Consider the following 15,319-nt stretch of genomic DNA (forward strand, 5'->3'; position numbering starts at 1 on the left):
GAAAATGTACATCTTTTAGAATGTGTTTGAGCTTACATGACGATCAATATAAAGCAAGTAGATACAGTTATGGGTTAAATACTGGAAAATGCTTATTCCTTGGACGGAAAGTTATGACCAACCTAGATAGCATATTAAAAAGCAGAGACGTTACTTGGCCAACAAAGGTCCGTCTAGTCAAGGCTATGGTTTTTCCAGTGGTCATGTATGGATGTGAGAGTTGGACTGTGAAGAAAGCTGATCACTGAAGAATTGATGCTTTTGAACTGTGGTGTTGCAGAAGACCCTTAAGAGTCCCCTGGACTGCAAGGAGATCCAACCAGTCCATTCTAAAGGTGATCAGTCCTGGGTGTTCATTGGAAGGACTGATGCTAAAGCTGAAACTGCAATACTTTGGCCACCTCATGTGAAGAGTTGACTCACTGGAAAAGACCCTGATGCTGGGAGGGATTGGGGGCAGAAGGAGAAGGGAACGACAGAGATGGCTGGATGGCATCACTCGATGGACATGAGTTTGAGTGAACTCCGGGAGTTGGTGATGGGAGGCCAGGCGTGCTGTGATTCATGGGATCAAAGAGTCGGACACGACTGAGTGACTGAACTGAACTGGAAAACCAGGATAACCACACATCAAAAAAATTCAATGGATTCACAAAAAAAAAAAAAGGACTCAAGCATAATAATGAAAGAAAACCATTAACCACAAAAAGAAAAACAAAAAGAAACAAAGACAAAATACAAAATTAACTACAAAACAAGGTTTAAGATGGCAATAGATACACACTAATCAATAATTACTTTAAATGTCAATGGACTAAATGCTCCAATCAAAAGACAGTGTCAGACTGGATAATAAAACAAGAACCTACAGTACGCTACCTATAGGAGAGCACTTCAGGGCAAAAGACACATACAAACTGGAAATGAGACAGAAAAAGACATTTCATGTACATGGAAATGACAAGAAAGTGGGGTTGGCAATAGTCATATCAGACAAAACAGACTTTAAAACAAAAACCACAAAGAATGACAAAGTAGGACACATATAAAAGCATCAACACAAGAGGAAGACATAATATTTGTTGACATATATGCACCCAATATAGGAGCACTTAATACATAAAACAAACACCACAGACATAAATGGAAAAAATGGATGGGAATATAGTAACAATAGACTTTTAACATTCCACTGACATAAATGGATAGATCTTTCAGACAGAAAATAAGGCAACAAAGATCCTGAATGACAAAACAGAAAATTAGATTTAATTTATATTTCCAGGATGTTACATCCAAAAAACCAGAATACAAGTTCTTTTTAAGAGTGAATAGAACACTCTCTAGGGCACAAAACAAGCCTCAACAAACTGAATAGAACAGAAATTATTTCAAGCATCTTTCCTGACCACAATAGCATAAAAGTAGAACATCAACCACAGAAAGAGAAAAGAGAAAAAAACAACCACACAGAGACTAAACAACATGCTGCTAACAGACCACTGGGTCAACAATGAAATCGAAGAGGAAATTTTAGAATTACTTCTAAACAAATGACAATGAAGACGCAACCATACAAAAACTATGAAATGCAGCAAAAGCAGTTCTAAGAGGGAAGTTCATAGTGATACAAGACTTCCACAAAAAAACAAGGAAAAAATATCAAATAAACAACCTAATCTATCACCTAAAGAATTAGAAAAGGAACAATAAACAGAACTGAAAACTGGAAGATAAGGAGAAATAATAAAGATTATAGAGGACACAGAGAATTAAGAAAAAGATCATAAAACCAAGAACTAGTTTTTTGAAAGGATAAACAAAAGTAACAAACCTCTGACCAGGCTGACCAAGAAGAAAAAAGAAATACAACTACCAAAATAAGAAATGAAAGAGGAGAAGTAACAACCAATACCATGGAAATACAAAATACTGTTAAAGAAAATATTATGAACAGTTATATGTCAACAAAACGGACAACTTAAAAGACATGGACAAGTTTCTAGAAATACATAGCCCACTGAAACTAAGTGAAGAATTAGATAATTTGAACAGACTGATCACTAGATGTGAAATACAATCTGCAATTTAAAAACAACAATAAACTCCATGCAAATAAGAGTCCAGGCCTGGATGACTTCTCTGGGGAACTCCACCTAACACACAAGGAAGAGCTGACACCTATGCTTCTCAAACTCTTCCAAACTGAAAAGAAAAGGACATTCTCAGTCATCCTACAAAGCCACGATCAACTCTGAAGGACATAAAACTTTTAAGATGGCCAAAAAATTATAGAAGGAAAAAAAGTAGAGTTGATTTTATTCTAAATGGCAATTTGGTTACTTTTTAATTTAATTTATTTCAGGTAACTCAGTTACCTATCCACATAAACAATAATAGCTTTAATATTCTTTTCTATATCATTAGGTGAAGATATTAAGTGAAAGTCGCTCAGTCGTGTCCGACTCTTTGTGATCCCATGGACTAATATAATACAATCCATGGAATTCTCCAAGCCAGAATACTGGAGTAGGTAGTGTTTCCCTTCTCCAGGGGATCTTCCCAACCCAGGAAGTGAACTGGGGTCTCCTGCAGATTCTTTACCAGCTCAGCCACAGGGAATACAATAAAAAAACCTATTTATGGATTCCAAATTTACATCTCAGGCCCTAACCTCTCTAATTAGGACCAACTGGCACCAGTGACCCACTTCACTTATCACTTAAATTTTTAACAGGTGGATTTTCCCTCCACAAAGCTTTACTCCTCCAGTTTTTTTCATCTCAAAATAAAACCATCATCCACTAAGTTACTCAACTATCCCTGATCTGTTTTTCCCTCACCCCAATCCCTACATCCAATCCATAAATTGGTGCCATTTATAGATTTCCAGAAAATCCAAAATCCATTCAAGTCTAAGCCACCATCATTTCTCACCTTACTTACCAGTTCTTTAACTTGGTTTCTTTGCTTCTATTCTTGGTGGCAAGAATACACAGAAGAACTATACAAAAAAGATCTTCATGACCCAGATGACCACAATGGTGTGATCACCCACCTAGAGCCAGACATCCTGGAATGCAGAGTCAAGTGGGCCTTAGGAAGCATCACTACGAACAAAGCTAGTGGAGGTGATGGAATTCTAGTTGAGCTATTTCAAATCCTAAAAGATGACACTGTTAATGTGCTGAACTCAATATGCCAACAAATTTAGAAAACTCAGCAGTGGCCACAGGACTGGAAAAGGTCAGGCTTCATTCCAATCCCAAAGAAAGCCAATGCCAAAGAATGCTCAAACTACCACACAATTGCACTCATCTCACATACTAGCAAAGTAATGCTCAAAATTCTCCAAGCCAGGCTTCAACACTATGTGAACCATGAATTTCCAGATGTTCAAGCTGGATTTAGAAAAGGCAGAGGAACCAGAGATCAAATTGCCAACATCCACTGGATCATAGAAAAAGCAAGAGAGTTCCAGAAAAACATCTACATCTGCTTTATTGACTACACCAAAGCCTTTGACTGTGTAGATCACAACAAACTGTGGAAAATTCTGAAAGAGATGGGAATACCAGACCACCTTACCTGCCTCCAGAGATATCTGTATGCAGGTCAAGAAGCAAGTTAGAACTGGACATGCAACAGGCTGGTTTCAAAGAGGGAAGGAGTACGTCAAAGAGTATACTGTCACCCTGCTTATTTAACTTATATGCAGAGTACATCATGCGAAATGCTGGGCTGGATGATGCACAAGCTGGAATCACGATTGCTGGGAGAAATATCAATAACCTCAGATAAGCAGATGACACGACCCTTATGGCAGAAAGTGAAGAACTAAAAAGGCTCTTGATGAACGTGAAAGAGGAGAGTGAAAAAGCTGGCTTAGAGCTCAACATTCAGAAAATTAAGATCATGGCAGCTGGTCCCATCATTTCATGGGAAATAGATGGGCAAATATTGGAAACAGTGAGAGACTTTATTTTCTTGGGCTCCAAAATCACTGCAGATGGTGACTACAGCCATGAAATTAAAAGACGCTTGGTCCTTGGAAGAAAAGCTATGACCAACCTAGACAGCATACTAAAAATCAGAGATATTATTTTGCCAACAAAGATCCGTCTGGTCAAAGCTATGGTTTTCCCCGTAGTCATGCATGGATGTGAAAGAGTTGGACTATAAAGAAAGCTAAGCACAGAAGAATTGATGCTTTTGAACTGTGGTGCTGGAGAAGACTCTTGAGAGTCCCTTGGACTGCAAGGAGATCGAACCAGTTCATCCTAAAGGAGATCAGTCCTGGGTGTTCACTGGAAGGACTGATGCTGAAGCTGAAACTCCAATACTTTGGCCACCTGATGTGAAAAACTGACTCATCGGAAAAGACCCTGATGCTGGGAAAGACTGAAGGCAGGAGAAGGGGACGACAGGATGAGATGGTTGGATGGCACCACTGACTCGATGACAAGAGTTTGAGCAAGCTCCGGGAGTTGGTGACAGACAGGGAAGCCTGGTGTGCTGCAGTCCACAAGATCACAAAGAGTCGGACACAACTGAGTGACTGAACTGAACTGATTCTTGGCTCACTACAATCACTACAATACTATTCTATTAATACAATGAAGTCAAAGTAATCTTTTTATAAGTCATGCTATTCCCCACCTAAAATCCTCAAGCTCTATCCCAAATTAATTTCAACCACTCAGAGATAATGAAACACTGTTCCCAAAGGCTGACAAGAGCAAGGTTTTGCTTCTGGTATTACTTTCTACTTGTTTCTATTTCTAAAGGAAATAACACATGCCAAAGAGGATGTATCTCTTCTTGAGTCTGCTCAGAAGCCAGGCTGCCCAGGTTCAACTCCTGGACAGATGAGCAGTCTTAGGGAAATTGCTAAAGCCTCTCTGCTCTCAGTTTCCTCCAGTTAAGATCACTTTTTAACACTCACTGATTGGCTAGACTTGCAGTCAGTTACAACTCAATAAGGGTATTATTTGGGGGAGGAGATTAGCAGAGAGCTGTATAACAATTGGCAGCACCATGGCCTAAATGCAAACCTGCTTGTGAATTATTCAGACATTTATTTGGGCGTTACTAAGGCCATTCTCCTCCTACTTACACTGCATCTAACTCTAGGGGAAAGACTAAACCTTAAAAAAGACTGGTTCCCAAATCAGACCGCTAAGCACAGACACTTTGCAATTGCACAACTGCAGACTATGAAGGGTCAGTACTCAGAGGCACCACAACAACTCAGCTGTCCATACGCAGGTGTGCCATTATAATGCCAGTTAGAAAAATGTTCAAAGCAATGCCATTTATGATAGCAGGAAAAAAAGAAACACGTTCAATGTACCCAAAAACCGAACAGCTAAAGAAATGATGGCAAATCAACATAAAGGAAATACCACAGGGCAAATACAAGGGTATATACAGATGAAGTCTGCTATGGGGGAAAGCATGAGGTAAAATATGTATAAACATACTGTTTACAACTAGATAAAAATGTATGTACTCTTTAACAAGACTTCTACTTTCTACAGAATGCAAATCTGTTATAAAGTTTTAAAGAACACACATGTTGTGAGTCCAGATGGTCTCTTAATGATGATCCCTTCTAGTCCTAGTATTTAGTCATCCTATGAAAACCTAAAGTGTGCAAATACTCTGAAAAACTGGTGAGTAGAATACACATACTTTACAATATCAGGTGTCAGAGATGTGGTCTGTGACACCAGGAATATTGAGTAGCAAAGTTGGACCAAGAACCAGCCATGTAATACTCGATTATAAGACATGAACTCTTTACAATGACAAAGAAATCATCTCCAGGCAGCACTAGTTGCAAATCATTTATCCACAGAAATGAATATTGAATGCTGGTTCAAGTGTTACTTCTTTCCTAGGCAGGTTTTATCTCAATTGTTTCCCACAACATAATTTAAAAAACAAGTGAACCCCAAACCAAAACCCACCCACAGAATCCAAATATCTAGTTTTATGCCCTAACACGGGTTTTAAAGACATGTGAATATTATATCAGACCATGAATCAACCAAGAGGAAGTGGGAGATTTTATCTAAAATGGTTTTTTAAATCTATCAGTGATTTCTGTATAATGTTAACTCTTATATTTGACTTTCAAATGACTTAAAATATTATAAAATTCATTTAAAATCAGTGTAAAAATACAATATGCAAAAACCCTAGATACATAACAGAATAATGATAAAATATAGTAGTTTGCAGGACACCCATCACCTCATGTGAAGAGTTGACTCATTGGAAAAGACCCTGATGCTGGGAGGGGTTGGGGGCAGGAGGCGAAGGGTATGACAGAGAATGAGATGGCTGGATGGCATCACCGACTCGATGGACATGAGCTTGAGTAAACTCTGGGAGTTGGTGATGGACAGGGAGGCCTGGTGTGCTGCGATTCATGGGGTCTCAAAGAGTCAGACACGACTGACCGACTGAACTGACTGAACTTCATTTTTAAAAATTCTGCCTTATTAAAAATATATGAACAATCTAATCCCCACCTTTAACTTCTACATGAGCTGCTTGTAAGTTGGGGTGTAGATGAGGCTGCTATAAATTTTGTAGTATTTGTAAGTTGGGGTGTAGATGAGGCTGCTATAAATTTTGTAGTATTTGTAAGTTGGGGTGTAGATGAGGCTGCTATAAATTTTGTAGTATTACTTTTAAAAGTTTACATTTAATTTAAAAAGACTTTAATTTTAAAACTCTGTAGGATTAATGAGATCACTTAGAAGACTGCCAACCTAAACGTGCCTGACTCCAAATGCATCTGATATATGAAAATGCAAACAGTGAAACCAACGTTCTTAGTAAAAACTTAATGACTTCCGTGCTTTAAAGAATACAGGCTGTTGAAAAGTAAAGTTAATCACACACACACTAGATGATCAGTGAACCATTAACAACACTGTGATGAAGAGATGAAATTAATACACGTGGCACTCAGCTACCTGTAGAGCTACATGCACACACCAGAAGAGAATACACAGTACTGACATATACTGTTCCCAAGTGGGTCCTCCCCGACTCTCTTTTTGGGGAACATTCACATTTTCTAATTTCTTTACAATTAATATTTACTATAATGCATTGTCTGTGAGTTTTAGCTATGATTAATCTCTGAACTGAATTACCTGACTCAAAGCTGGAATGGAACTTGTCTGAGAAGTTGTCTGAGATATGGGACCATTCATCTGTAAAATTGAAAACACCAGACAGACCATCACTACAATGCAAAGAAACACATTTTCAAACCATGGTAATTTAGCAAAACAAAACCCACTGAGAAAAGCACACTTATATGACAAAGAAATTTAATGAGATATTCAAAATGATGTAGGAGCCCTGAAATTTAAAACACTTTTAAATTCTGACTGGTGTTATTTCTTGTCGTTTCAACTGGAAAAATTAAGAAAACCTACTTTTCCAAACATCATTTAGAAACTTTAAATATCATTGCCTGACATGATAATAGCTTACAATAAACAAATGCAGTCAAAATTTAAAATCTGTATTATAATTTCTAATTAACTCTTTAAATAAATACCACTACAATGGCTATCATGTTATTAAAATATTTATAAATCACTGCCTTTATCTTAGTGATTTTAAGTCCAAAGCTTTAAGTCTTAAGAACTATAATGCCCGTGTTTTCTCTATCACTTAGAAATCTGAAATTTCCGCTACTAAGCAAGCCCTAAGTATACTGAGAATTTACTGCTATATTTAAGCATAAGTGTTCTGAGTAGAGTGAAGAACCTGTTATGACAAGAGAAGAGGGTGCACAGGCCAGCACTGGCCTGGACGCCCACTCACCAGATGCGCGCTGTCTTTCCCTTCTTGGACTCGTTGGCCCTGCGGTTCAGCCACGACCTTAGCGTCCTGATCAGAAGTCATGAGCTGTTTACTTTGTGGCTCCACTGGGAGAAGTTCAATGTTAGCCGGAGAATCCTGTAAAACAACAGACAGTAAATTGGTAACTTGAAGTGCAGAGGGTATTTAATTCTAAAATGAAACTACTAAGCAGTTTTAAAATCCTCAAGTTTTCCAGGTCATATGTTGATCCCTCTGCAGTCTAAGTAGTTTAAAGAAATCTGCCCATAATGTCCACCTTTCACACCCAAGAAATTACATTAAAAAATAATAACAATAAGTTTCTTCTTCATATTAATTTGGTAACTATAATATCCTAAGATTTAGAAACCAAATGCTAACATATACAAACCCACTCACATCCAGAAATTCATTTTTTAAAAACAGAAAATTATCAAAGTACTAGAATTCCAATTTGGGACTGATGAATCCCAAATTTATGTAAATATAGAACCCTGTAACACTCCTAGAAGAAAATATAGGCAGACCACTCTTACAAAAATCACAGCAACATCTTTCTTGATCCATCTCCCACAATAATGTAAATAAAAACAAAAAGAAACAAATAGGACTTAAAAGCTTTTGCTCAGCAAAGGAAACAATAAAACGAAAAGACAACCCACAGGTTGAGAAAATATTTGTAAACAATGCAACCAATAAGGAATTAGTCTCCAAAATTTACAAACAGCTTAAGACACCTAACAGCATCAAAATAAACAATCCACTCAAAAAATGGGCAAAAGACCTGAAAAGACATTTCTCCAAAGATAAACAGATAAGCAACAGGCACATGAAAAGAGGCCAACATGGCTAGTTATTAGATAAATGCAAATCAAAACTACAACGAGATATCACTCCACACCAGTCAGAACGGTTAAATACAAAAAACCCACAAACAACAAAAGAGGGTGTAGAGAGAGAGGAACCCTCCTACACTGCTGGTGGAATGCTAATTGGTACAGCCACTATAGAGAACAGTATGGAAGTTCCTTAAAAAACTAAGAATAGAGCTACCATATGACCCTGCAATCCCATTCTTGGGCATGGATCTGGAGAAAAACATGATTCGAAAGGTTAAATGCACCCCATTGTTCTTTACAGCCCTCTTTACAGTGGCCAAGACATGGAAACAACCTAAATGTCCATCGACAGGCGAATGGATAAAGATGTGGTATATACATACAATGGAATGTGTGTGTGTCCATGCTAAGTAGCTTCAGTTAAGATGGACTCTTTGTGACCCTATGGATTGGAGCCTGCCAGACTCCTCTATTTATGGGATTCTCCAGGCAAGTGTACTGGAGTGAGTTGCCAGGCCCTGCTTCAAGGGATCTTCCCAAGCCAGGGATTGAACCAGGGATCTTACATCTCCTGCATTGGCAGGTGGGTTCTTAACCACAGGCGCCTAATTCACTCCGTGTGACACTCTCTAGGTCCCTTTATGTTGCTGCAAATGGCATTATTTCATTCTTTTAATGACTGAGTAATATGTGATGGAATATTACTCAGCAATTAACAATGGAAACAGTGACAGACTTTATTTTCTTGGGTTCCAAAATCACTGCGATGGTGACTGCAGCCATGAAATTAAAAGACACTTGCTCCTTGGAAAAAAGCAATGACAAATCTAGACAGCATATTAAAAAGTAGAGACATTACTTTGCCTACAAAGGTCCATAGAGTCAAAGCTATGATTTTTCCAGTAGCCATGCATGGATGAGAGAGAGGGACAATAAAAAAGGCTGGGCATCAAAGAACTGATGTCTTCGAACCATGGTACTGGAGAAGAATCCCTTGGACAGCAAGGAGATCAAATCAGTCAGTCCTAAAGGAAATCAACCCTGAATATTCATTGAAAGGACTGATGATGAAGCCGAAACTCCAATACTTTGGCCACCTGATGCCAAGAACCAACTTACTGGAAAATACCCTGATGCTGGGAAAGACTGAAGGCAGGAGGAGAAGGGGACGGCAGAAGATGAGATGGTTGCAAAGCATCACCAACTCAATCGACATGAGTTTGAGCAAACGCCGGGTGATGGTGAAAGACAGGGAAACCTTGCATGCTGCAGTCCATGGGGTTCAGTCCAAGAGCTGGCACGACTGAGCGACTGAACAACAATTAAAAAGAATGAAATAATGCTATCTGCAGCAACATGCAGGGACTAAGAGAGTATCACAATGAGTGAAGACAGACATAGAAGCAGAAATTATATATATACCCTGTATGTGGAATCTAAAAAAGAAATGATACAAAAGAACTTGCTTCAAAACACAAAGAGACTCACAGAAAACTAACTTATGGTTGCTAGGCGTGGAATGGCTAGTTAAGGACTTTGGGATGGACATGTATGCAGTGCTTCATTTAAAATGGACAACCAACAAGCACCTACTGTGTAGCATGTGGAACTGTGCTCAATGTTATGTGCCAACTAGGATGGAAGAAGGTTTGGGGGGAATGGATACATGTATATGTATGGCTGAGTCCCTTTGCTGTTCAGTTGCAACTAAACAACATTGTTAATCAGCTATACCCCAATACAAAATAAGTTTATGAAGTTTTGGAAAAAATAAAAGAAATTCATTTTTTAAGAACAGAAAATTACCAAATTAACAGAACTCCAATTTGGGACTGATGAATCCCAAATTTATGCATATATAGTTTTTGACCAGCCCATTTCATTATTTTCCAGGAAAGCAGTAGCCTGGAGAAATAAACAAGTTTGTTTTAAAGGAATCCCTTCACAGTCTCAAAGCAAAGAAACCAAAAGCAATCTGAACACAGGACAAAAGCATTCCAAGCAGCCTGCGTAAAGGCTTTTGCTTGGCTCAACAGCTGGACACTGAACTTCATGTAATTTTCCCAAACGGATCATGAAGTAACACTGGCTTAGAAGGGGTACCAGTTATCATGATTTTGTATTACAAATGTCAGAATCATGGTTCTCAGACATCCAGGTGTGACTTAAGTGTTCCCTCTCTTCACTGCAAGCTATGACTCCTCACAAGATAAAGAAGTTGATTTAACCCAGATTTTTCAAGCTCTTTTAAAAACACACAGCATCCAAGTGGCAGATAAATTTAAAAGCTGTTTTTGTCGTTAGGTAAACCATGTAGGTTTTTAAGTTTCTATGATGGCACTTTCTATTCTCAGTAACCTGCTTATGATAAATTCTCAAAACCCTTTATAATGAAATAATCTGATGATCAAAGGTGAACTAGTCCTACCATCAAATGTATCATCAACCACAGAAGCACAGAATCACTGAAATGCTGTACAACAGACTTATAAATGTAAACTACTAACAGAGCAGAAAGGCCTGAAACAAATCAGTTTCAGAGATCCATGTTTTCCACAATGCAGAATGAATGAAAAATACGTTAAACTGTAATCACCTGCAATGTGTTAAATTGTAAAATCCAGAAAATTATGATGTTGCCCAGTACCTGCACTGACAGTCACAGCAGGGAGGTGCAGATGCTTTTTTACACTATGAACTTGAGTATTAAGATTCTCAAAGGAAAAAAAAAAAAGTCTGGTTGAAAACAAGATACAAAGAGAAAAAAATCAACTCCAGAGTCCTTTATCATATATACGACCTATATTTTTTTCAGCCAATCAGATATTATGCCCCTTGTGACTGAAACAGCACACCACAGATAGGAAGTAGTCCTGCACAACAAACCCAGGATGTGATCTTACTGCAACCTTGCAACAAACACAAGCACACAGGAAGGCCTAAGGGTTCTGCGAAGCTGGAGCAGGAGCCTGCCTTCTTCAATACAAACGGGGACAAGATACACATACTGGTCCAACTATGGCTTTGCTTATATGGCTTAATCTATTATGTTTACTAATGATAATAAAGAAAATGAGAAACGAGTTTTTAGGGATGCATACTGAAACACTTCCAGGGGAGATAATGTGATGTGGGGCGGAGATATGGGGGCTCATAGGTGCTCTTCCCGGGAGAGGAGAAGGAGGGGTCATGATATGATCCTGTCTACTTCTGTATTTCTGCAACAGTGTATATGCCAAGGTTGAAAAGGCAGCCATGGCAGCAGCTTAGTACAAAGGTGGTTCTGCTCTGACCTGAGCACCCCATATGAACAAGCAATCTTCAAGTCATACACCCTGTCTCTAAATTACCAACGTGACACACGCATTTTTTTAAAAAAACCCAACAGCTGCTAAACTTGACAACTGGTGTTATACCGAGTAAACTGCACAGATACAAAGCACCGAAATTAGACTTTATTATCAAATATCTCAATCTAAAATAAGACTTAAAGAACACTGACAACAATTCCAATAAAACACAAAATAACTTTTTAATTACTTAAGAAACCAAAACTATTTTAAGACTTACAGCTATATAACCTATTGCTTCTTGGCATAAAGCAGGTCTCAAGGTTGTGAAGAGAAACAGGCAAAGGCGGAAGAGATCTACTTGTCAAAGCAAACCATTTTTTGGTGTAAGACCTGGTAACAGGACAACCTAACGGTGTTCAGAGGCAACTTTCACAAAAACTTAATGAGCCGAACAAAAGGGGTCATGTTCCTGATTTGATTTCATTTTCTATTTACATGAAAAAGAGACATGAAATCAGAGAGCCCTCCCCCATCCCCCACAACCAAGTGGTCTCTAGGCTAGTAGACTTTGTTAATTCGTCTGTCAAAGCTCCACTTCAGAAAATTTTACTAACCTTATCAACTACTTGGGAGCGTATAGTTCTCTTAGTTCTGTTTCTAAACAATTCTTTTCACACATATCCAAAATGTTTGTTTTATAAGTAAAAACTTATTTAGGTCTTCTTGGACACTCAAGACAATCCTTAAAAAAATATAAATCAATCTCAAACCTGACTGTATATCAAGTTGGTGGCATAAATATCCAAAGAAGAGTTATTCTAAGTGATATTAAAAGACAGTATTCGCACACAAAGTCCTGAAAATTCACAAGAAAATCTTGAAATGCACTCAGGAGTCTTGTTCTTTGGGGCAAATGTTGGTATTATTTTGAGGACATTTTATGTATTATACACACACATACACAAACTGTAATATAATAAGAAAACTAAGAATTATATTAAGTACTCAGACTTTCAACATAAAAGGAAACACAAACATAAAGTCAAACAAGCTAGGTAAAATCCACAGAATCATTTAATATTTACTGTAAATGTAACTTTTAAAATTACAGTTGGCCCTTGAACAATGGGGGGTTTTGAGGTGCATGTGGGCCCACTTATATGCAGATTTTTTTCTTTTCAATAAAATGGACATGACCTGTGGTTGGCTGAATACAAAATGCAGATCCAGGGATACCCAGGTACAGCACCCTGGGCAGGGAGGGCTGTGTGTCAAGTCACAAGTGGCTCTTCAACTGCTGGGGGTCAGCACCTCTAGCCCCTGTGGGGTTCAAGCTCAGCTGCACTGATTTCCTCCGGCTTTCGCTACTTGTTACTACGAACACCCCCCTCCTGTGCCAGGTCCCGCTCCGGGATCCCCCACTGCACTGAGCGGTCACTTCGCTCCCGTCTCCTTCGACCTGTGACAGCTCCTCAGTCAGCCACACTGGTGCAGAACATTGCTCGCTTTGAGATGAGCCTGGGACACCATATCGCAACGGCAAGGAAGCTCTCCAAGACTCCTGTGGTCGTGTCACAGAAGCAACAGGAAAGGAAGACGGGCTCCTGATGGCCAAAGACAGAGAATGCGAGGGGCACAAAGAATGAACAGAAACAAACGTACAAAAGTCCACAGGGGTCACAGGCCACCACTACACGAGTGACCAGTGAAGGCTGTTAAGACACCAACTCCTTTTTCTGAAGACTGCTCCAGGAAAACAAGCCATTAGCCGGCCCGTGCTGGATGAGTATTTAGCACAACCAAAGACCAGGGCATGCTGTTCACTACAGAGAAGTCACAGCTAAAAACAGGGTGAACGACAGAATCTGGAAATCACAACGTTGCTACAGCTAATGAAATGATCGCTGATGTCTGCTGGAAAGGAGGGAAAGAGCTGACGGGGAGCTCAGAGGGACTGAAGCCACTTTTCAACCTGATGACTAACGTGCAACAAGTGGGTATTACACTTTTAACGGGCTGAAGAGGATCAGGTCGATGAAATGTTCTTGCCAAAACAGAACCTGTGTTTAATCAAACTTCCAGACCCCACTCCCAACTTAAAGGAAACCCTGGGAACGGTATGTGTTAAACACCACCAACGAGTGTCATGAGCTAAACCAATAATGTGGGGCATTCTACAGACAGATGCCTCATTTCTACAGCAAACCTGAGACATGGAAAAGAATGGGAGATTTTTATTGTTACAAAATGGAAAAGTTTTAACCAAAATAACCGTATGTATGAGAAATGTATCTGGACCCAGCTGTAAATAAATTAAGTTAAAATGATATTTCTGACAGGAAAAATTGAATGTTGCCTGGGTGATCAAAGGTATTACAGAAAGATTAATAATTTTGTTGAGTGCAATGAAGGTGCTGTGGCTTTTGTTTTTAAATGTCTCATCTTTAAAAGATATAAACTAAAGGACTACAGATGAAATTACACACCTGGAATTTGCTTTGGAATACGCTAATAACTTTTCTGTGAGTGTAAGGAAAGAGAAGAAACAAAAAATACAACAATGCAGCAAGCTGATGGAAGCTAAACTGAGGTAATAGGTACCATACATGGAGGACTGCTGCAATATCCTCCTTCTTCTAAGGTTAAAATTCCATAATAAAAGCTAACAAGACTCATCTAACTAGGATACAGTATCAACACACACCCAAAACTCCCCATACTTATGTCTATTTAAAATATGTACTAATGAAACATTCATCAATATGTAGACCATTTTATAATACTCATGGCAGCTTTAGTCAAAAAAGGGGAAATAAACACTGAACTATAGAAAAGCAAAAAATAAAGCAATATATTAACAAGTATTTAAAATATTCACCAAGATTATATAAAGAAAAAAAGCAGGATATTAAAAAACTGTGGACAGTATAATTGGAACTATATTTTTAAAATTCATATAACTCTGTGAATATTTAAAAATGAAACAAACGAAACCAGAAGGACCCCAGATGACTAACAATGTGTAGTTAAGATTAAAACTCAAGGATCATGTTCCACTTTCCTTCATTTCTGTAGGTTCAACTTTTTTAAAATAACTTACTATTTATATAATCACACATACCTAATAAAACTCATTGGCTGGCTGATTTCACATTTATTAAACAACTACCTAATCCTTTAGGGTCCAGGAGAGTCTACAGAAAGAGCAGGTACTGACCCAGCTGCCTGTCAATACAGGTAATAAAACTGTCATTCAGTTATCAAAACATTTTCTCATGCAGTTATATTATCAGTCTTGTTCTCTGAGACGGAGGT

At 38.5% G+C, this 15,319-nt stretch overlaps 1 protein-coding gene across 1 annotated transcript in view; it reads right to left on the minus strand.

Moving 5' to 3' along the window:
* LARP4B (La ribonucleoprotein 4B) overlaps positions 1-15,319 on the minus strand; it is an 85,163-nt gene that overhangs the window by 47,827 nt on the left and 22,017 nt on the right. The window contains exons 2-3 of the mRNA XM_055431707.2: positions 7,855-7,989; positions 7,173-7,232 (exon numbers count right to left, since the gene is read on the minus strand). Of these exons, the coding sequence (XP_055287682.2) occupies positions 7,173-7,232; positions 7,855-7,935 (141 nt within the window). The 5' untranslated portion in view covers positions 7,936-7,989. The remainder of the gene's footprint in view (positions 1-7,172; positions 7,233-7,854; positions 7,990-15,319) is intronic.

Source organism: Moschus berezovskii, chromosome 15, assembly GCF_049115385.1.
Source record: "Moschus berezovskii isolate FMDL1 chromosome 15, NW_MosBer_1.0, whole genome shotgun sequence".
Lineage (NCBI taxonomy): Eukaryota > Metazoa > Chordata > Mammalia > Artiodactyla > Moschidae > Moschus > Moschus berezovskii.